Source organism: Mytilus californianus, unplaced genomic scaffold, assembly GCF_021869535.1.
Source record: "Mytilus californianus isolate M0D057914Y unplaced genomic scaffold, xbMytCali1.0.p SCAF_9, whole genome shotgun sequence".
NCBI lineage: Eukaryota > Metazoa > Mollusca > Bivalvia > Mytilida > Mytilidae > Mytilus > Mytilus californianus.
The window spans coordinates 91,677,567-91,698,419 of record NW_026262745.1 but is presented as its reverse complement, the minus strand read 5'-3'; the positions used below and the strand labels follow the sequence as shown (position 1 = coordinate 91,698,419).

General features: G+C 33.8%; 1 protein-coding gene across 2 annotated transcripts; it reads left to right on the top strand.

Moving 5' to 3' along the window:
- The first annotated feature begins 351 nt into the window (after positions 1-351).
- Positions 352-19,997, top strand: LOC127716412 (procollagen C-endopeptidase enhancer 1-like). 2 transcript variants are annotated; one of them, XM_052222613.1, is made up of 6 exons: positions 352-554; positions 6,306-6,386; positions 11,577-11,673; positions 13,657-13,781; positions 14,977-15,132; positions 16,910-16,988. In XM_052222613.1, exons 2-6 carry the CDS (start codon positions 6,311-6,313, stop codon positions 16,960-16,962), a joined length of 507 nt encoding a protein of 168 aa, XP_052078573.1. In that variant the 5' UTR covers positions 352-554; positions 6,306-6,310; the 3' UTR covers positions 16,963-16,988. The 2 variants fall into 2 exon arrangements, with proteins under 2 accessions (XP_052078573.1, XP_052078572.1); XM_052222612.1 differs by lacking the exon at positions 16,910-16,988 and adding an exon at positions 17,080-19,997 and having other exon boundaries at positions 359-554.
- Positions 19,998-20,853: the final 856 nt, after the last annotated feature.

The following is a 20,853-nucleotide window of genomic DNA, read 5'->3' as shown; positions in this document are numbered from 1 at the left end:
CAATCGAATATTTACTAATAAAACTCAATCCTCCAAATAGCGAAAAACATTAAGAAATGACATACGAAAGTAACTGACAAGGTTGCAGACTTGGACAGTCATACATAAAATGTATAACGGGAATCGCAAAAAATACCGCACAGTTCAACGAACAATATAAACCATCAACATATATGTCGTACACTATTTGTGTAATTAATCATTCAACATGTTCATATCTTATGGTGTTTTCAAATAGTGTGGGGGGAGGGGGGAGTGAACGATATCTATATATAGACAGTTTTATATATTGGACAAAACTCCCCAAAACGTGCCTCTGTGTTTAAATATTTCAAAATTGAATAAAAACCCTTTAATGCCACAATTCACCCGTGAAGAAATTTGATCTTTAAATTCTCTCCATACAAACCTTCATGACGGGATGATGTCATGGTTTTTATTAATTATGTCAATTACAGTTGACAATATGTGCATGTGATTGTTTATTTATTCGTTGCTACGATCAAAGGATCATTACGATGGAGATCAATATATAGGAAGCAAAGATGGTTCAGGTAAGTTGTACAGGTGAACAACATCCGGTTATTTAGTAATTTTGACAATCATTATTCTTTACAATAAATGTTTTAAAGTCGCAAATTACAAAATGAATGAAATAGAACTTCCGCATTCTACATGGAGGTCATTACATCGGAAAGTTGAAAATACATACAGAGTAGGTCAAAAATAAAGGTCGTATCATTTCAATATCTATTATGGGTCTATATCTATTACATGTGTCTCAAGTCATGACCGCGTCCGTAGTCTTTTGTCAAATCGTAAAATTTCTGTTTTGAGAATTGGGTGTTGATGGCAGATATTTATAAGATGTATTTGGTTAATTGTGACTGTATTTCCTATCATGATTTCCTTGATAGAGGGTTTCTCCTCACAAGGAAGCTGTTAAACCAAGAGTTCCAAGTGATGAAGTTGAAATCATCCCTTTGTAAATTTTACGGACACCATCACGAGTTGGTTGACCGTTTTGGAATATCCGTTTCACAGATGATAGCGGAAATGTCCCAACTGTCGTAACTACAATCCCGTCCCCTTTTCCCCGAATGTGACTTACCGAATTAAACTTATTTTCCGGGTTTGTACTAACATGAGCAACACGACGGTTCCCACATGTGGAGCAGGATCTGCTTACCCTTCCGGAGCACCCGATATCACCCCTAGTTTTTGGTGGGGTTCGTGTTGCTCAGTCTTTAGTTTTCTATGTTGTGTTTAGTGTACTGCTGTTTGTCTGTTGGTCTTTTCTTTTTTAGCTATGATGTTGTCAGTTTATTTTCGACTTGTGATTTTGAATGTCCCTTTTGTATCTTTCGCCTCTCTTTTGTGACGTATTCCCAATCTCCTTTCATTCAGATGGGTTGAATTTATTAACAACTTCATTTTTTTACCAAATGACGACTCAGAGCCCGACATATTGAATAGACACCTTAACATCGCAGTTTAAGATTCTATGTTTATCTCTAGATTTCGGGAAGGGGGGACTGGAGTTAGACAGTTTAAGATTCTATGTTTATCTCTAGATTTCGGGAAGGGGGGACTGGAGTTAGACAGTTTAAGATTCTATGTTTATCTCTAAATTTCGGGAAGGGGGGTTTGGAGTTAGACAGTTTAAGATTCTACGTTTATCTCTAAATTTCGGGAAGGGGGGACTGGAGTTAGACAGTTTAAGATTCTATGTTTATCTCTAGATTTCGGGGGGGGGGGGGGGGGGGGGGCTGGAGTTCGACAGTTTAAGATTCTATGTTTACCTCCAGATTTCGGATTATTGGGGGGGGGGGGGGGGGGGGCTGGAGTTAGACAGTTTAAGATTCTATGTTTACCTCTAGATGTCGGATTATTGGGGAAGGGTGGGAGGGCTGGAGTTAGACAGTTTAAGATTCTATGTTTGACTCTAGATGTCGGATTATTGGGGGGGAGGAGGCTGGAGTTAGACAGTTTAAGATTCTATGTTTAACTCTTGATGTCGGGGGGGGGGGGGGGTGTAGTTAAACAGTTTAAGATTCTATGTTTGACTCTATATTTCGGATTATTTGAGAGGGGGCTGGAGTTAGACAGTTTAAGATTCTATGTTTATCTCTAGCTATCGGGGGGCTGGAGTTAGACAGTTTAAGATTCTATGTTTACCTCTAGATGTCGGATTATTTGGGAGGGGGGCTGGAGTTAGACAGTTTAAGATTCCATGTTTACCTCTAGATGTCGGATTATTTGTATTGTTGGGTTGCTGTCCCACAGCTACAGTTACTTTTATTCATTCTTATTGGTGAATTTCTATAAGTTTCCTATGTGTCTGCTCTTACAATTTATTACATGTATTTTAGCAAAATTTCGAGACAACATTTCTGGAGTCATAAACAAGATCATTTGTGAAATGATGATTTTCCGAAATTTCATTTTTGACTTCTCAAAAAAAAAAGGAAACCAAAAATGACAAATGTTTTCCAAATTTGTAAAAAATGAAGTCGCGTGTATCTAATCAATCAATTAATAGGAGTTATATTCCTATGTAATTCTTAAGCGCTCTAAAGTGTACAATTCTTAGTTATGAAATTGATACCAAAGTTTTATATCAGCAATGTTTCCGACAATTTCGAAAATCAACGCTGATCAATTTTTTATACAGGAATTATGTCCCTTAGGTATGTAAACTCCATAGAAAATTTCATTGTAAGCGCTCTTAAGTGTACAATTCTTGCCAGATATTTATGAAATTTATATCAAAGGTTTATATCAGCAATGTCTCGGACAACTTTGAAAAACAGTTCCGATCAACTTTTTCAGAAAGAGTTATACCTCTTGGAAATATTATTTACATAGAACATTGTGTGTATTGTAAGCAATTTCACACCTACATCTTGTGTGTTGTAAGCACTTTCACATCTTGCGTGTTGTAAGCACTTTCACACCTACATCTTGTGTGTTGTAAGCAATTTCACACTTACATCTTGTGTGTTGTAAGCACTTTCACACCTACATCTTGTGCGTTGTAAGCATTTTCACACCTACATCTTGTATTATTGTTAGGAAATTTATATCATAGGTTTATATCAACAATGTCATGGTGAGAATGAAAACAAGAGCCGATCTATTTTTTTACAGGAGTTATGTTTCTTTAAAGATTGAACATTGCATTGTAAGCACCATACCACTTACATATCTTGTCTCGAGTTTTTATGAAGTTTATATCAAAGGTTGATATCAACAAGGTCTCGAAAGTGCCGACAATCTATTATACAGGAGTGTGTCTCTTGGAAAATATATATATATATATATATGGAAAATAACATTGTTAGCGATCTCATGGCTGAATTTCTTGTAAGATATTTATATAAAAAAAAAATACTTTAGTTATTGCGCTTGGGTAGATAGAATATGTACAACGCGGCGGACATTGGAATTTGGAACGCTGTTCTTTTATAATTGAATACTATAGTAGCCTGTTCAAAACTGAATACCATGGTTTAGGGTCTGGATGGGAAGTCCATCAATTCTGTATTCTCTAATTTTTAGGTCATTTTTCTTTATCTTTAGAAATAACGCTTATACTGTAAAATTCTCATCAAAATGATTTTACTATAAGATTTATCTGTAATCATAAAATTTCCTTATTACATTTATCGTTCATTTCTGTAATCATAAAATTTCCTTATTACATTTATCGTTCATTTCTGTAATCATAAAATTTCCTTTTTACATTTATCGTTCATTTCTGTAATCATAAAATTTCCTTATTACATTTATCGTCCTTTTCTGTAATCATAAAATTTCCTTATTACATTTATTGTTCATTTCTGTATTCATAACTGTATTACTTGATTCGTTTTTCGTTTATTTTACAAAGTTATTCTTTATATCTTTGCAAACCATTATTCTGTATTCTTTATTTATTGTTGCTAATTTTTCTATATTCCTAATAATGTTGGCCATTATTCTCTAACCTGTAAACATCAAGACCCTCATGGTTACCAATACATGTATTATATTTTATGTAAGTTTAGAACGGGAAGTCATAAATTGCTTATTAGATGGTAAAATATTGCAAGAGACAATATATAAATAACACATAGCAGAGAGGGTGATAAGAGCAGATTGTTACCCCGAGAAAGCATTGTCAATTGAGGCGAAGCCAAGGTTTACAATGTTTTTTTCGAGGGGTAACAATCTGCTCTATCACCCTCTCAGATATGTGTTATTTAATTTATTACACTTAATGTTCTGTTATTACTGTATATTATATTTCAAATTCAAAGTAATAAACTGTGACGTCTTGTACATAACAATCAACCGTATTTATTAAAGCTCACACTTGAGCAAGCGTCTCCGTGACGGGCAATATATTTGCCATAGGATAAAGTAAATTGTCTCCCTCGTATTAACCAATCAAAATCTGGCATTTTGACATGAAGTATAATAATAGAAAATGTTTACTTTGTAACTCGTGAGACACCAGACATAAATTTCATTATATTTTTGCATGTTCTGTTTTTGATGATGACATCCGAGTATAAGCTATTGCGAAGTTATAATAGAAACCAACCGAATCCATTGAAATTTAATAGTTTAATGAAGTGATGAAGAGCAAACATCCATAAGATCTATTGTGGAAATTTATAAGGTTGATTTATTTATCCAAAGGAGAAGGTTAACAAAGGGTTAAAATTGTCCCATTCAAGAAGAAAATTGTGACCTTTCTGATAATTAATTATAAAGTTGAAATTCAAGGCCATTTTTTGGCAAAAGTGAACCTTGTCATTTCTCGCCCTTATTATATACATGTATTATGAACTTGAAATAGTGCCATATTACAGTGGCTCATTCCTATCACTCAGTACAAGACATCCAGCGGCCCATTCCTACCACTCAGTACAAGACATCCAGCGGCTCATTCCTACCTCTCAGTACAAGACATCCAGCGGCTTATTCCTATCACTTATTATAAGACAGAACATCACGACAACAAAAAAACAACCCTAAAAATCGAACAGACTAACACCAATCCACAAACCACAACAAAGGATACTATCAAAGATTGAGTAACTCGAATCCCACAAATACAATACTACCATGGTAACCTGTTCACCATTGGATAAACCACGTTAAGCTGTTTGTCATTGTGTTTTTTTTTTCAGAGTGTAAATATTTTATTAAAAAATAGAACATATCAGTAGTAAGCTACGTGAAGGTCAAATGTTTACGGTCTAGTACAACTATAATAATTTAGAACGGCTGGCAATATCAAATATTGAATTATATATATATATATAGATCATTCTGTCACGATATATGTTAATCCAACCTTATATACCTACAGAGATTTAAAGCCCAATTTTTAAACTGTTTGTTTGATATATTACCGATAAATATAAAATGTCTAGGTACTTGTTTAAGTAGTGTATTTATACATGTTATACACGTAGTGCATATATACATGTAATTAAAACAAAGCAGAATTTTATTCACGAATTATAAAGACAAGGAACAAGTCACAATGGTAAGGTAAAAATAATGACACAATCTAATAAAACTATGTTAACGAATCCTGTGTCTTAACGACAAAGGTGTCAGGACCCTTTTGAAAGACAGCTACAAACATGGACAGTTTTGTTCATTGGCGAGCATCACTTATCTAGTGTGAATAAAGAATAACGAGCACCACTTATCTAGTGTGAAACCACTTATCTAGTGTGAATAAAGAATGACGAGCACCACTTATCTAGTGTGAATAAAGATTGGCGAGCATCACTTATCTAGTGTGAATAAAGAATGACGAATATCACTTATCTAGTGTGAATAAAGAATGGCGAGCATCACTTATCTAGTGTGAATAAAGAATGGCGAGCATCACTTATCTAGTGTGAATAAAGAAGAGGAATAAGATCCTAACAATCTGCCTTTAGTTATACAATGTATGTATTCAATTAGCAATGTGTGATCGTGCAAACCTGGTCAAATTGGAAATGGAGAAAATTCTGTCAAATGAGCATTCTTGATATCGGCCAGCATTCGTAAGATCGACAAAAATTACTAAGATCGGCCAGCGTTCCTAAGCTCGGCCTGTATATCTAAGATCGGCTAGTATTCCTTAACATAGTTCAGCAGTTGCTAGTTCTGCAAAAACTATTGCATATTGTTTGTCATATTACTGTTAGCTTTAAGCAATAAAACACAGTAAACGTGCTGCCCTCCCAATCAATCAAATGCATGTCAACGTGATATAGATGGACAGTTTACATGATAGAGTGTATTTATTACAGATGGTATGGCCAAAGATGGATACGACATAAAGAGGATTGTTATTGCGGTTTTGGTAATATTGTCTGTTTATACAATGCAAGGTGAGTGCGCATATTAATAGATATACATTGAAAAATGATGAGACTAAAAGAAAATTTTGGAATATTCCTAAGAAAATCTATTAATGATCAAATGTCAAACTGACAAGAGAATAGTAAAATAAACATTAGTCTCAATTGGTCTTAGAACTAGCTTTTAGTCACTGCCAGTACTTTGACATCAGTCGAGATTCTTGTCCTTGTGGTAATGGAAAAGAAAGAATCTGATGTAATCATCTTTGACATGAAATAACCACGAGCACATAAAAAAAAACAAAGCAAAGGAACAGTGCTTTTATTACGGTTCTGCATCTCAAAGTCACAATGAAGACGTCAACATGAAGGAAATACTCTGACCATACTGCAAAGGTGTATCACGCTATTGTAGAACACATTGACACATTATTATCTCTTACACAAAAATCTAACTAATACTGTCATAACTAGCCCGAATATATTTCTGTAACATACACTACAAACCAGTTAAAGTCTGAAATGGCCTATATCTGTACTCGACTGTACTGATTTTTACTCGACCAGTCTGAATTGGTCTGAAATTTACTTGATAATACTCGACTGTAGTCTGAACCTACTTAACAGTCTGAACTTGTACTCGACCTTTACTTGACCTGTACTTAACCGGCATTTTATACGCGTCTGAACCATGCTCGACCTAGTCTGAACCATGCTCGACCTAGTCTGAACCATACTCGACCTAGTCTGAACCATACTCGACCAAGTCTAAACCAACATAGACCTATTTTTTGGTATCTATCTATTGTATTTCATCAATTTAGGAACAGTTTTTTACAACAGCTATTTCCCCTGGCTAGAAATTTGAACAAAAATTTGAAATTAAAAATGTATTCAATATGGCATTGAAACCAAAATTTCACAATAAACATAATAGAACTTCAACAGCATATTCATCAACACTTGCATATATATATATATATATCAACTTTAAAATAAAAATAAAACAAGCTGATCAAATAATCTCAAAACTGAATTGTGACTAATATTTTCAATGTTATTCAAAATTTTTTGAATGGTCAGTTATATTTTATGGTTACTGGACAATTTTCACCATTAACTTAAGCCTAGTATAGATTTATGGTGTCAGTTGAGTTTAGTTAATAATGCAGTGAACATTTTTTTTATTAAAATATATATAAAAAAGTATATAAAGCAACTTAATAAATTTTAAAAATTTTAAAAATGACACCTTTGTTTTGTTAAATCAAGAATTTAATATAATCATGATAATAGAACTTCCATAGCAATCCTTGATAACCTTTTTAAAAGGAAATGTGTTCCATAGTTACAGTAAAAATTTATTTCAATTAAATTAAATAATTTTTGTCAAAATTAAAGACATGACATACAAGAAGCACTTTAATAAGGTTTAATTACCTCAGTACATGTGTGTTTTACAGGTAAAAAGAAAACCCTATTTTTCTTAAACTCGTGTATTACTTATCTAGTGAATTCAAAAGGCCTTGCGATTTTAGTTAAACAGGATGTTGCAATTTTGAATGAATGTTATTTAGAATTTAATACTCTCTGACAAGGTTGTGACCTTTTTAATGAGTTTGCCCCAAGCAGGAGGTATTACTTTATACTTCACCACTAATCAGAAGAACAATTTTATTAATTTCTTTAATTTTTTATCCCTTTTATATATATATTATATATAATATAATATCCCAAATTATAATAATAGATATATTTCAAATATATTAAGGTTAAACAATTTCAGTGATTTTGTTGTCTGTTGTTACCTCATTAAAAAAATAATTATATAACTATTGTATGTAACCATGAAACCTATGTAGTTTTTATTTAGGAATTTAGGAAAATTAAGTTTAAAAAAAAAAAAAAAAAAATATGCCAAACAAGAAGCACCTTAATAAGGTTTAATTACCCTCAGTATAGGTGTGACTTTTAGGTAAAAGAAAATCTTTTTTTAACAAAACTCTAAAACTTTGAAATTAATATAATTAAATTATTATATAAGATAATTTGATTTAACTATCTCTATTTGATAAATCTGAGAATCATGTAAGGATGTAAAAATCTGTTTTTATACATATCTTTATTTTATTGTGGCTGTTTTCATGTCAGTTAAAAAGAAATTTATTTTAACTGTTAAAATTTTTAAAAAAAGTAGAGGTTATTTGGTCAAGTATGGTTCAGACTGGTCGAGTATTGTTCAGACCTTTGGTCGAGTATGGTTTAGACTGAAAAAATAGGTCGAGTACAGGTCGAGAATGGATTAAGACTGTTTCAGACTGGTCGAGTAATAGTTCAGACTATTTTCAATGGCAAAGATAAGCGTCAAGTACAAATCAGTACAGTCGAGTATGGTTAAGACTGGGGTCGAGTAATGTCCAGTAAAATTCAGACCAATTCAGACTGGTCGAGTAAAAATCAGTACAGTCGAGTACAGATATAGGCCATTTCAGACTTTTACTGGTTTGTAGTGATACAAAAACAATACACCAGTTTATATAATAGATATCTTGGTCTGAATTTACGTATGAATAGGGCAAACATTTCAGATGGTCTACGAAAACAAATAGGTCAAACGTTGTATTTTTGCCTATAGTAAAATTGAGAATGGAAATGGGGAATGTGTCAAAGAGACAACAACCCGACCACAGAACAGACAACAGCAGAAGGCCACCAACAGGTCTTCAATGCAGCGAGAAATTCCCGCACCCGGAGGCGTCCTTCAGCTGGCCCCTAAACAAATATATATACTAGTTCAGTGATAATGAACGCCATACTAAACTCCAAATTGTACACAAGAAACTAAAATTAAAAATAATACAAGACTAACAAAGGCTAGAGGCTCCTGACTTGGGACAGGCGCAAAAATGCGGCGGGGTTAAACATGTTTATGAGATCTCAACCCTCCCCCTATACCTCTAGCCAATGTAGAAAAGTAAACGCATATTCGTAAATGTAAAGAACGTGTTGGGATCCTGTATGATTAAATACACGGTCAATGAATGGCACGAGTTGGAATCCATTCTGGTTGAATACAGGGTAAGAAAAAGCAAGTATTGGAATCCAGTATGATTAAATACTGGGTCAATGAATGGCACGTATAAGGATTATTTCTGATTGAATACAGGATAAACGTAAGACATATGCTCAGAACAAGTATGATTGAATACAGGATAAAAGTAAGACATATGCTCAGAACAAGTATGATTGAATACAGGATAAACGTAAGACATATGCTCAGAACAAGTATGATTGAATACAGGATAAACGTAAGACATATGCTCAGAACAAGTCTGATTGAATACAGGATAAACGTAAGACATATGTTCAGAACAAGTCTGATTGAATACAGGATAAACGTAAGACATATGCTCAGAACAAGTCTGATTGAATACAGGATAAACGTAAGACATATGTTCAGAACAAGTCTGATTGAATACAGGATAAACGTAAGACATATGCTCAGAACAAGTCTGATTGAATACAGGATAAACGTAAGACATATGCTCAGAACAAGTCTGATTGAATACAAGGTGAAGGTAAGGCACATGTTCGGAACAAGTCTGATTGAATACAGGATAAACGTAAGACATATGTTCAGAACAAGTATGATTCAATACAAGGTGAAGGTAAGGCACATGTTCGGAACAAGTCTGATAAAATACAGGGTAAACATAAGACACTTTGGACATGCACGGAACAAGTCTGTTTGAATACAGGGTAAACATAAGACACTTTGGACATGCACGGAACAAGTCTGTTTGAATACACTCAGTGTAAATGTAAGGCACATGTTCGGAACAAGTCTGTTTGAATACAGGGTAAATGTAAGGCATATGTTCGGAACAAGTATGATAAAATACAAGGTAAATGTAAGGCACATGTTCGGAACAAGTCTGTTTGAATACAAGGTAAATGTAAGGCATATGTTCGGAACAAGTCTGTTTGAATACAGGGTAAATGTAAGGCATATGTTCGGAACAAGTATGATAAAATACAGGGTAAATGTAAGGCACATGTTCGGAACAAGTCCGTTTGAATAGTATACTGGGTAAAAGTAAGGCAGTTGTTGGGAACAAGTCTGATCGAATACAAAGTTAATGTAAGGCAGTCTGATTGAATATAGGGTAAGGAAAAGCAAGTATTGGGATCCAGTATGATTAAATACGGGGTCAATGAATGGAACGTGTTGGGATTATTTCTGATTGCATACAGTGTAAATGTAAGACACGTGTTCAGAAAAGGTCTGATTGAATACAGGGTAAATAAATGTAAGGCACATGTTGGAAAGATAAATACATTACGGTACATTTTATCACGTAAAAAAAATCACTATGTAAATGGGACCATTTGGTGATCTGATGTCAAAGTAATGTCTACGGAGCTAGGGGTCTATTTGTGTAATGTCTACGAGGGGTCAATTGGGGAACAATTATCTTAGTTATGTCTACAAAGGGGTCTAATAGTGATAGGTTCTCATAGCAATGCATGAAAAGATGCTTCATTAGTGACTTATTGTCAAAGTAATGTCTACGGGGTCCAATGGTGATATGCTGTTATAGTAATGTCTACGGGGTCCAATGGTGATATGCTGTCATAGTAATGTATACGAAGGAATCCATTGGTGAGTTGGTTGTTGTCATAGTTATGTCTACGGAGGAATCCATTGTTGATCTGTTTTAATAGAATTGTTTAAATGTATTTACGAGCCATTCTACATGTATGTAAGTATCAAAATTTTATGGAAACCTGTGGCAATAGATTTTCATGAAACTTTGCAAAATGAATGCTCAGTCATGTAGAAACATAATGGTCCATATAAAAAATACAGTTATTAGCATTGCCATGGTAGCCAATCACCTCATTTTTAAAGAATTATACAGTAGAAACCTTTATAATCCAATTTGGTGCTTCTTCAAATCGCACCAATAGAATCCCTAGCTTTAAATTCATATACTGGACAAAGCTCACACTTTATAGCTTTTCTTTGCCAAAAATAAAATATGTGATATCTCAAATAAATTTGTTGTGTCAATCCTCGCTTTAATGTATTACATTTTATTGTACTTCATATGCCTGATATATTTTTCAACTGGCTTTAAAAACCTCTATATAATAAACTAGGTTTTATAAATTTTTATGCTCATGTAATGTGATGTATTATTTTTCTTTAATATATAGCCATGTGTTGGAAAAAGCAGAAGTGTGAATATTATATAGCCAAACCATATGCCACAAGTTTTACATTACCACAAGTACATGGTAGTACTTATCCAAAGTAAGTTAAATGTATTTACAAATGGTGATGTATATATTGGTTTAAAAACACAGCATTACTAAACGTCGATCAAGGTCCAAATTTTACTTAAGTATAATATATACTTAAACATAGCTTCTTAAAGGGGCATAAGCTGTCAAATTCATGCTCATCGATTTGACTCAAATTCTCATATTTGATTTATAACATGCTAAAACATACATCCAATTACAAAAAGTCTAAAATAAACAATTAACAATGCATGGACTCGATAATATGTATCAACATTTCGTGTGTATTTTTTGTCTAGACGTCATCTAATTAACCATCGAGATGACCTCGATTGGTTGCCTTGACAGGGCATATGAGCCCATATACCCTGTGAACAAAATCAAACCATAAATATAAATATAAACAGATATAGCGACCACGTGCAATTGGATTTTTCTAGGTCTGTTTGATTTCACATTGTATGTTAAAAAGAATGTTTATCATCGTTTTTACCTGTATAAGAATGTTTTTTGTGGATCGAATCAGTCAACCAAATGGTTCATCCTTTTTTCACTTTCAATGTTGACATTCTTTTCCTTTTAATATATGAATACACGCGTAACACATCTCCAGCTAAGGGGTTAAATTGAAGGTCACATGAATACGGATTCAATGAGGTCGAATTGTTCACTTGCAAGTGAATAATTCATCAGCGATGATTCTTAGCTTGTTTTGACAAAATTGAACAAACTTAGCTGCTAAAAGCGAATTATTATTTCACTATATCACTTTCATTAATGATTGAACAAAAAACATCATATTTTTTTTATATCTCGTAGCTAATGCCCATTTGAACACATTTTATATTTCATTGTATCTTTTGTGTTACAGAGTTGCTAAATTAAAAGCTACCGCAATGTCGAATGCTACCGGAAGTTAATTATACTCATGTGTGACTACAAGTCGTGTGAGGGCCGGCACTTTTCGAAAATCTTTGCAAATGAGTTACGAATAAGTGTCTCCCTTTTTACCGCTTTTTTATTGGTTATACCAAGGATTTGTAAAGTAAGTAAGTCTTAATATACAAATCCTTGGTTATACGATTATGATACGGATTGGTAAATTGCGAATAATTGTCTCCCCTTTTCCGCTTTTTTATTGGTTATACGATTATGATACGGATTGGTAAAACGTTTATGGATTATGGTTATATCCGACCATAGTCCATAAAATTAGCCGTTGATAATCTTTTTCTTTTGATATGTTTGTCCCCCGCGTAACGCATTGCGGGGGAATGGAAATACTGGGCGTCCGTCCGTCCGTGTGTCCGTCCGTCCGGTCTTGTTAGCGCTCTCACGGGTACAATTCTTGCCAGATTTTTATAAACTTAAACTATAGGTTAGTATCAGCAATATCTCGGACAAGTTCTATAATGGTGGACGATCGACTTTTTTTTTAAAAGAGTTATGACCCTTGGAAATATTAATTTTATGGAGAATGGCCTCGTTAGCGCTCTCACGGGTACAATTCTTGCCAGATTTTTATAAAACTTATACTATAGGTTAAAATCAGCAATATCTCGGACAAGTTCTACAATGGTGGACGATCGACTTTTTTTTAAAAAGAGTTATGCCCCTTGGAAATATTAAATTTATGGAAAATGGTCTCGTTAGCGCTCTCACTGGTACAATTCTTGCCAGATTTTTAAAAAACTTATACTATAGGTTAATATCAGCAATATCTCGGACAATTCTATAATGGTGGACAATCGACTTTTTTTAAAAGAGTTATGCCCCTCGGAAATATAAAATATGTGCAACGCGGGAGACATTGGAACTCTGTTCTTTTATTCCATTAAGAGTACATTGTTTGATTATAATACATGTTATAACCAAAGTAGTAAAATTACTCCTTGATTTAATATGAAATCGTTGTTGATATCAAAGGCACGTTTTATATGCAGACACAGGAGTACAATAATAATAACATCTATAGTGTCTTTTTCTATTTTAGGGACTTTTTTCATTGTTGGCAGATACGAGCTGATAAACCAAAAAACGAAGTGAAGATTTGCTTTGAAAGTTTTATGTTGGAACCTCATCAATATTGTGATCACGACAAACTTATTATATACGACGGTGTGTATACTATATATTAAACGGAATTTGATTTATTTCTCTTCTAAAATTGAGAATGGAAATGGGGAATATGTCAAAGAGACAACAACCCGACCAAAGAGCAGAAAACAGCCGAAGGCTGAGTATGAGTATTATTTACCTTTCGGTGTGAAATTTATTTCTCTTGTTGCTGATGTTTCCAATGGTTAATTGTATTTGATCATACCTGATGAAGTTAGTACCAGAAACATATTGCATGCTAGTTTTTAGGCTACCTGTAGGTAAGGACACACATGGTAGATACATCATATTTTATTCGGGATCTTCACATGGGATATAGGCTCATATTCCCTGTCAGTGTTTTATATTTCCTGATCCGTCAGCTGAAGTGGATATAAGGCACTGACAGGGAATGTGAGCCCATATCCCCTGTGAAGGCCGAACAACTATTATATTATACAATTATAGCCTTGGTATGAGGTCGATACAAGGATATATTGACATGAAGGAAGTATATTGACTGAGGACGAAGTCCGAGGTCGATATACTTCTTTGGGTCGATATATCCTGTATTGACCTCATACATAGGCTATAATTGTTATATTATTAATTTCCGACCATATTTGTATGAAAATCGTCGTTTGATTTTGTTGGAAATTTATAGATATCATATTGTCTCCTAGACAATAACAACATATTAGTTGTTATTTCATATATTTTTTTATGTTTGTTTTTTAACATCCTATGTATTTGAAGATTTTTTTTCTTCAAATTATCGATCAAAGATATTTTTTAATAAAACTTTTAACAATATCATGAAATTTATTACATGACGTCACAAAGTATATCGGTTTTTAGATATTCTAAAAATAACCGTGCAATATGCTTTTTGCTATGCAATATGCTTTTTGCTATCCGCCGTTTTCTGTCTACCTTCGAAAATATAGTTTAACATGTGACTATCCCTGAACGAATCAAATTAGTTAAAATATACGAATTAATAATATTATATTATATATATATATATATTATATACCGTTCTGATCTTCGATTTTGTTCACAGGTTATATGGCCTTATATGCCCTGTCAAGGCAACCAATCAAATTGCATGATAAACCCAGATATTTCTTTCCAGTATAATATATTTATAGATTGTTTTTGTGTTTATTGATGAGGAAGATACACATCACTGGATAGATTTCTTTTGTGTTTTTAGGTGAGGATAATAAAAGTAGACCGATCGATACATACTGTGGACCTACAGCTCCAGACGATATCATAAGTCAGGATGGTGTCTTATATTTTGAATTTTATTCTGACAAAGACGTAGAATATGAAGGCTTCACATTTACCTACGTATCCGGAGAAAAAGGTTAGTGTTTCTGTTGTTGTTGGAGGATAGTCATATGATACTAAGTTCGGTTTGGGGGGGGGGGGGGGGAGGTATTTCAACTAGAGGCTCCCAAGAGCCTGTGTCGCTCACCTGTATCTACTGTGGTTTTGGAAATCATGTAAAATAAGGTTAAAATCATAATAAATAGTATCAGATACCCTTATAATGATTGAGGCCAAGTTTGGTTTAATTTGGCCCAGTAGTTAAATTGAAAGCAGGTCATCCCACTAGTATAACTAGTCTTGCAATAGTTACTGAAGACCCTTTATCATTATTTAAATTAGTTTTCAAGCTGTGACCATTTGAAATTGTTTTTTTTTACCATTTTCCCTTGGACTTCTATAGTAAATCCCTATGTTCTATTTTTAGCCATGGCGGCCATTTTGGTTGGATTGCAGGGTCATCGGATACATTTTTCAATCAAGACACCCCATTAAAAATTGTGGCTAATTTTAATTCTATTTGGCCCAATAGATTAAGTGGAGAAGATTTTTGTAAAAGATTACAAAAATTTACGAAAAAAATTGTTAAAAATTGACCATAAAGGGCAATAACTCCTTAAGGGGTCAATTGACAATTTTGGTCATTTGACGTATTTGTAGATCGTACTTTGCTGAACATAATTGCTGTTTTACAGTTTATCTCTATTTATAATAATATTTAAGATAATAACCAAAAACTGCAAAATTTCATAAAAATTACCAACTCAGGGGCAGCAATTCAGATAGATCTAAACCTGATGTACATTTTACCAATGTCAGATTTGCTCTAAATGCTTTAGTTTCAGAGATATAAGCCAAAAACTGCATTTTACCCCTGTGTTCTATTTATAGCCATGTCAACCATGTTGGTTTGCAGGCGGGGTTATCGGACACAATTTTTAAACTGGATACCCGTATGATGATTGTGGCCAAGTTTGGTTAAATTTGGCCCAGTAGTTTCAGAGGAGAAGATTTTTGTAATAGTTAACGGACGACGGACGACGGACGCCAAGTAATGAGAAAAGCTCACTTGGCCCATTGGGCCAGGTGAGCTAAAAATGAATATCCTGACACTTGGTTATAATTGGAAATAAAAAAATAAATTATGTTAAACAAAACGCAGGACAATGCAGGAAATAGTTGTTTACAAGAGTGAAACATAAGCAGGACTATCTTAAGGTAAAAATGAATGTTACATCCGTAAAATAAAATTCGCAAAATTACAGCAAAAAAGTAGTGATTTTCTATTATTTAATGTAATTCATAAACTTAAAAAACACATTTTTCTTTTGGACAGATAACAATTAAAATAAAATTCCGATATTATCTACATTGGTTCATCAATAATCTCATATTCATCCATGTAAGTAATATTTTTTTTTATGTTCTGATGAACGTTCGGCGCCCTTTTTATTAAACACTTCATATTTCTGTTATTTCTCCAGATTATTTACATGAGGCCTGTGGTAAGGGAGATGAACGTCTCTTTTGATTAAACACATCATATTTCTGTTATTTTTTTCAGATTATTTACGTAAGGCCTGTGTCAAGGAAGATGAACGTTCGGCGCCCTTTTTATTAAACACGTCATATTTCTGATATTTTTTCTGATGATTTACATGTGGAATGTGACAAGGGAGATGAACGTCTCTTTTTATTAAACACATCATATTTCTATTATTTTTTCAGATTATTTACGTAAGGCCTGTGGCAAGGAAGATGCATGTTCGGCGCCCTTTTTATTAAACACGTCATATTTCTCTTATTTTTTTCAGATGATTTACGTGGGGCCTGTGACAAGGGAGATAAACGTTCAGCGCCCTTTTGATTAAACACGTCACATTTCTCTTATTTTTTCAGATGATTTACGTGGGGCCTGTGACGAGGAAGATGAACGTTCGGTGTCCCTTTTATTAAACACGTCATATTTCTCTTATTTTTTCAGATGATTTACGTTGGGCCTGTGACAAGGGAGACAAGGAAGACGATAAAACAAAAAAACATTCTCTAACAACACAAATCGTCGGTGGAATAATAGGTGGTTTAGTTTTGCTTACCGGAAGTGTTGTGCTTATTTGTTTGTGTGTGTCTTCTAGACGATGTTCTTGTCGACCGGGAAGTCGAACTATTAACCCGGATGTAACTTCAGAAGAAGGGAGACGTGAAATTGCGAGGCGGCGGCAAAATGTGATTCGAACAGACAGAGTAAGCCACGGGGATAGTCCACCTAATCCATCTCTTCAAGAGTTAGAAACTACAGATACCGATATCCCGCTAAGCATTATCTTACCGATATACTCTGGACCCACAGAACCACCGCCATATAACGGACATGACGTCATTGAGAGACTACCGTCTTCCCCTCCACCACCGTACTCACCGAATGACCCCAACCCACTGTCTGTTAGTTTATGTGATATAAATATGCCTTGTGTACCTGACAATGCAGCTTTAAGGTTTTAATGAGTGTGTGTGTGTGTGTGTGTGTGTGTGACTGTTGTAATTATTATAGCCTGGTAAGTAAGGGGATATTTGTATGTTGTTTTAATAATGATCTAACTTTTATCAGATGTTACGAAAACAATATGTGTTATACTTCATGTCAAAATGCCAGATTTTGATTGGTTAATACGAGGGAGACAATTTACTTTATCGTATTACGCATTTTTATTCCAGCCTAAAGATGACAACACCTGTAACTGTTATGATGTAGGTAGATATATACAATATCATATAAACCTAGCCAGAAAATATAAATTTGTCTTAGTTTTAGAAACAGGAAGAAAATCGTTGATATTGATAAAAAAAAAAAGAAAAGATATGATGTATTAATTCATGACACAAAACCACTACGCGCATATGAAAACACAAAACAAACAAAAGAACAGCGCTTATATTGCTGTTCTTCGTCCCAAAGTCACATTGAGCCTTTTGACACGAAGCATTACATCACATCGCTGCTAGTTTTAGATGGCCTCTATCAACGATTTGAGCTGGATTTGAACCATGTTCCATTGTCCATTACAAATGTCCGATACTCACGTGAAGGCCACTCCAAATTGATTTAGTGTATTTCGGATTCGCTTGCTCGCTTTGGAAACCTTAATTTGTTGTTACCGCCATTCCCTGTTGACTTTCTGAATTACCGCGCCCTTCAAGTTAAATGAAATCAGCAGTTTCATTTTTAAAATGTCATCGCTTGCCCCACAATTTGCAGAAATGTTCAATTTTTTGGGTGTTGAAAAATTATTTCTCGCTCCTGAAAACAGTAGTATTGTAGAAGTAAATCTAAAATATGCTTTCCTCTCAGTATCGCTTGCTGAAATGTTCATTTTAGATAAAAACAAATTAAATGATAATTGCGTTAGGTTCAGAAAGAGCAAGTATTCAATTCGGAGTGGACTAGCCATAAATAATGTGTATCCGATCGTCCCTTTAGAGAGAAAATGAATGTCTGAGTGTTTTAATGTGATACTGAAATAATGTTTATGTTGAAAATTATAATAAGTGTGGAACAAGTTTAATAATGCATTAGTCATATATCTTTAACAAATGGACCAAAGACCAGATTATATTGACTATGCATAATTTTCAAACGTAATATTTATTTATATTTTGTCGGAAGATTGACCACATGCATTTTCAATTGATCAAAACGAAATCAATTGGACCATATGTATGTTTGAATACATTTTAAACCTTTAATATATGTTAGTTTATTTCGTGATTAAGGCGAAGTATACGTCATTGGGAGATATTTCAGATTTTTATGAAATGGTACATACATGTATACTAAGTATATAAAATAAGGAGATACGGTATTATGTTAATGAGACAACTGTCCAACAGTCCGTGTATGCATTTAGATCTTCTTGAACTGAATCTGAGTATGGAACACATGACTTTATCATGTATCATTTATACTTTCAGAAATACAGCCAATTACAAAGATTATAAATGTACATAATGTATATAAAAAGCGCCAAAAAGTACTGTATGTTGACTCTTAAAGGCCAAATACGTAAACTTCGCCTTAATCTTTGAAAATCAGCATGAAGTTGTTTTTGAAGTTTAATTTGTCAAACATTTTTGTGAACTACAAGTTTGATTTTGAGTTTTGAAATGGGCCATCTATTATGTTATTTTTTTGATACACTGCTAGCCAGTGTTCTTCTAAATGAATTTTTTATCATGTTATTTTGTTAAATCACTGCTACATGTGTAGCCAGTGTATTTTCTCTAAACGAAAAATCTTTGATAGTGTTATTTTGTTGATACACTGCTACGTGTGTAACCAGTGTTTTTCTAAAGGAATAATCTTTGAGATTATGTTATTTTGTTAATACACTGCTACATGTGTAGCCAGTGTTTTTCTAAAGGAACATTCTTTGAAATCGTTATTTGTAAATATACACTCCTACATGTGTAGTTAGTGTTCTTCTAAAGGAACAATCTTTGATAATGTTATGTTGTTGGTACACTGCTAGTCAGTGTTCTTCTAAAGGAACAATCTTTGATAATGTTATGTTGTTGATACACTGCTAGTCAGTGTTCTTCTAAAGGAACAATCTCTGATAATGTTATTTTGTAGGTACACTGCTAGTCAGTGTTCTTCTAAAGGAACAATCTTTGATAATGTTTTTTTGTTAGTACACTGCTAGTCAGTGTTCTTCTAAAGGAGCACTCTTTTATAATGTTATTTTGTAAATATACACTGCTACATGTGTAGTTAGTGTTCTTCTAAATGAACAATCTTTGATAATGTTATCTTGTTGATACACTGCTGGTCAGTGTTCTGTTAAATCGCTATATAGTAATTGTTATAGCTTACATTTGTATCTTTTATAAAGAACTCTCATGAAATCTGTTCGTGTTTTATTTGTAACAGTACTAGTTATTTCAGTCAAATCTGTTCGTGTTTTATTTGTAACAGTACTAGTTATTTCAGTCACATCAGTGGCGGATCCAGAACTTTTTATAAGGGGGGGGGGGGGGGAGGCACTGACTGCCATAAGAGGGAGCCCGCTACACTCATGCTGCAGTGATTCCCTATACCCTATACAATCAACCAAATTTTTTCCACAAAGGGGGGGGGGGCGCCCCCCTTGGATCCGCCTATGCACATTCGGTTGTAGACTTACTGGCTCATTGACTATAATTACCATTATTTTCATTTACAAATGCATACATACGTTTGATTGTCGGGAATTCGCGACACAAACTATGAAAAATAATTGTGAGACTAAATAAAAATTTATAATTCAAAAGAATAGTTTCCAATGATCGATATTATACATTAGTCCTTCTGATCTTTCTCTTTGGTTTAACAGACTTATTGATGTACAATTATACCTTGGATGTAAGATTCTTGCTTCTTGTATTTCATTGGGTTAAAATTGTACGCTGACTTATATCTTTAAGTAAATAACAACGCATTATTATTTTTTTCATACTCTGCTAATATTTTTCTATAGTTATTGCACGAGGTCATGATGTTTTAACCGCTCATGACAATGCTGTTTAATACCTTATAAGAAGTACAGCAGCCAATATTTGAATGTAAGAGAGATGCGAAAGATACCAAAGGGACGCCATGACAAAAAAGAAAAAGACCAAAAGACAAACAACAGTACACAAAAACACAACATAGAAAACTAAAGAGCAACCCGAACCCCATCAAAACCGGGGGTGATCTCAGGTGATCCGGAACTAGGCAGAT

What these genes read in the sequence shown, in the direction of transcription:
- LOC127716412 (XM_052222612.1), top strand. Translation starts at nt 6,311, where the DNA reads ATGGCCAAAGATGGATACGACATAAAGAGGATTGTTATTGCGGTTTTG. An exon ending in CAAACTTATTATATACGACG is followed by an intron (nt 13,782 to 14,976) that starts GTGTGTATACTA and finishes TTGTGTTTTTAG; the next exon opens with GTGAGGATAATAAAAGTAGA. An exon ending in CTACGTATCCGGAGAAAAAG is followed by an intron (nt 15,133 to 17,079) that starts GTTAGTGTTTCT and finishes TTATTTTTTCAG; the next exon opens with ATGATTTACGTTGGGCCTGT.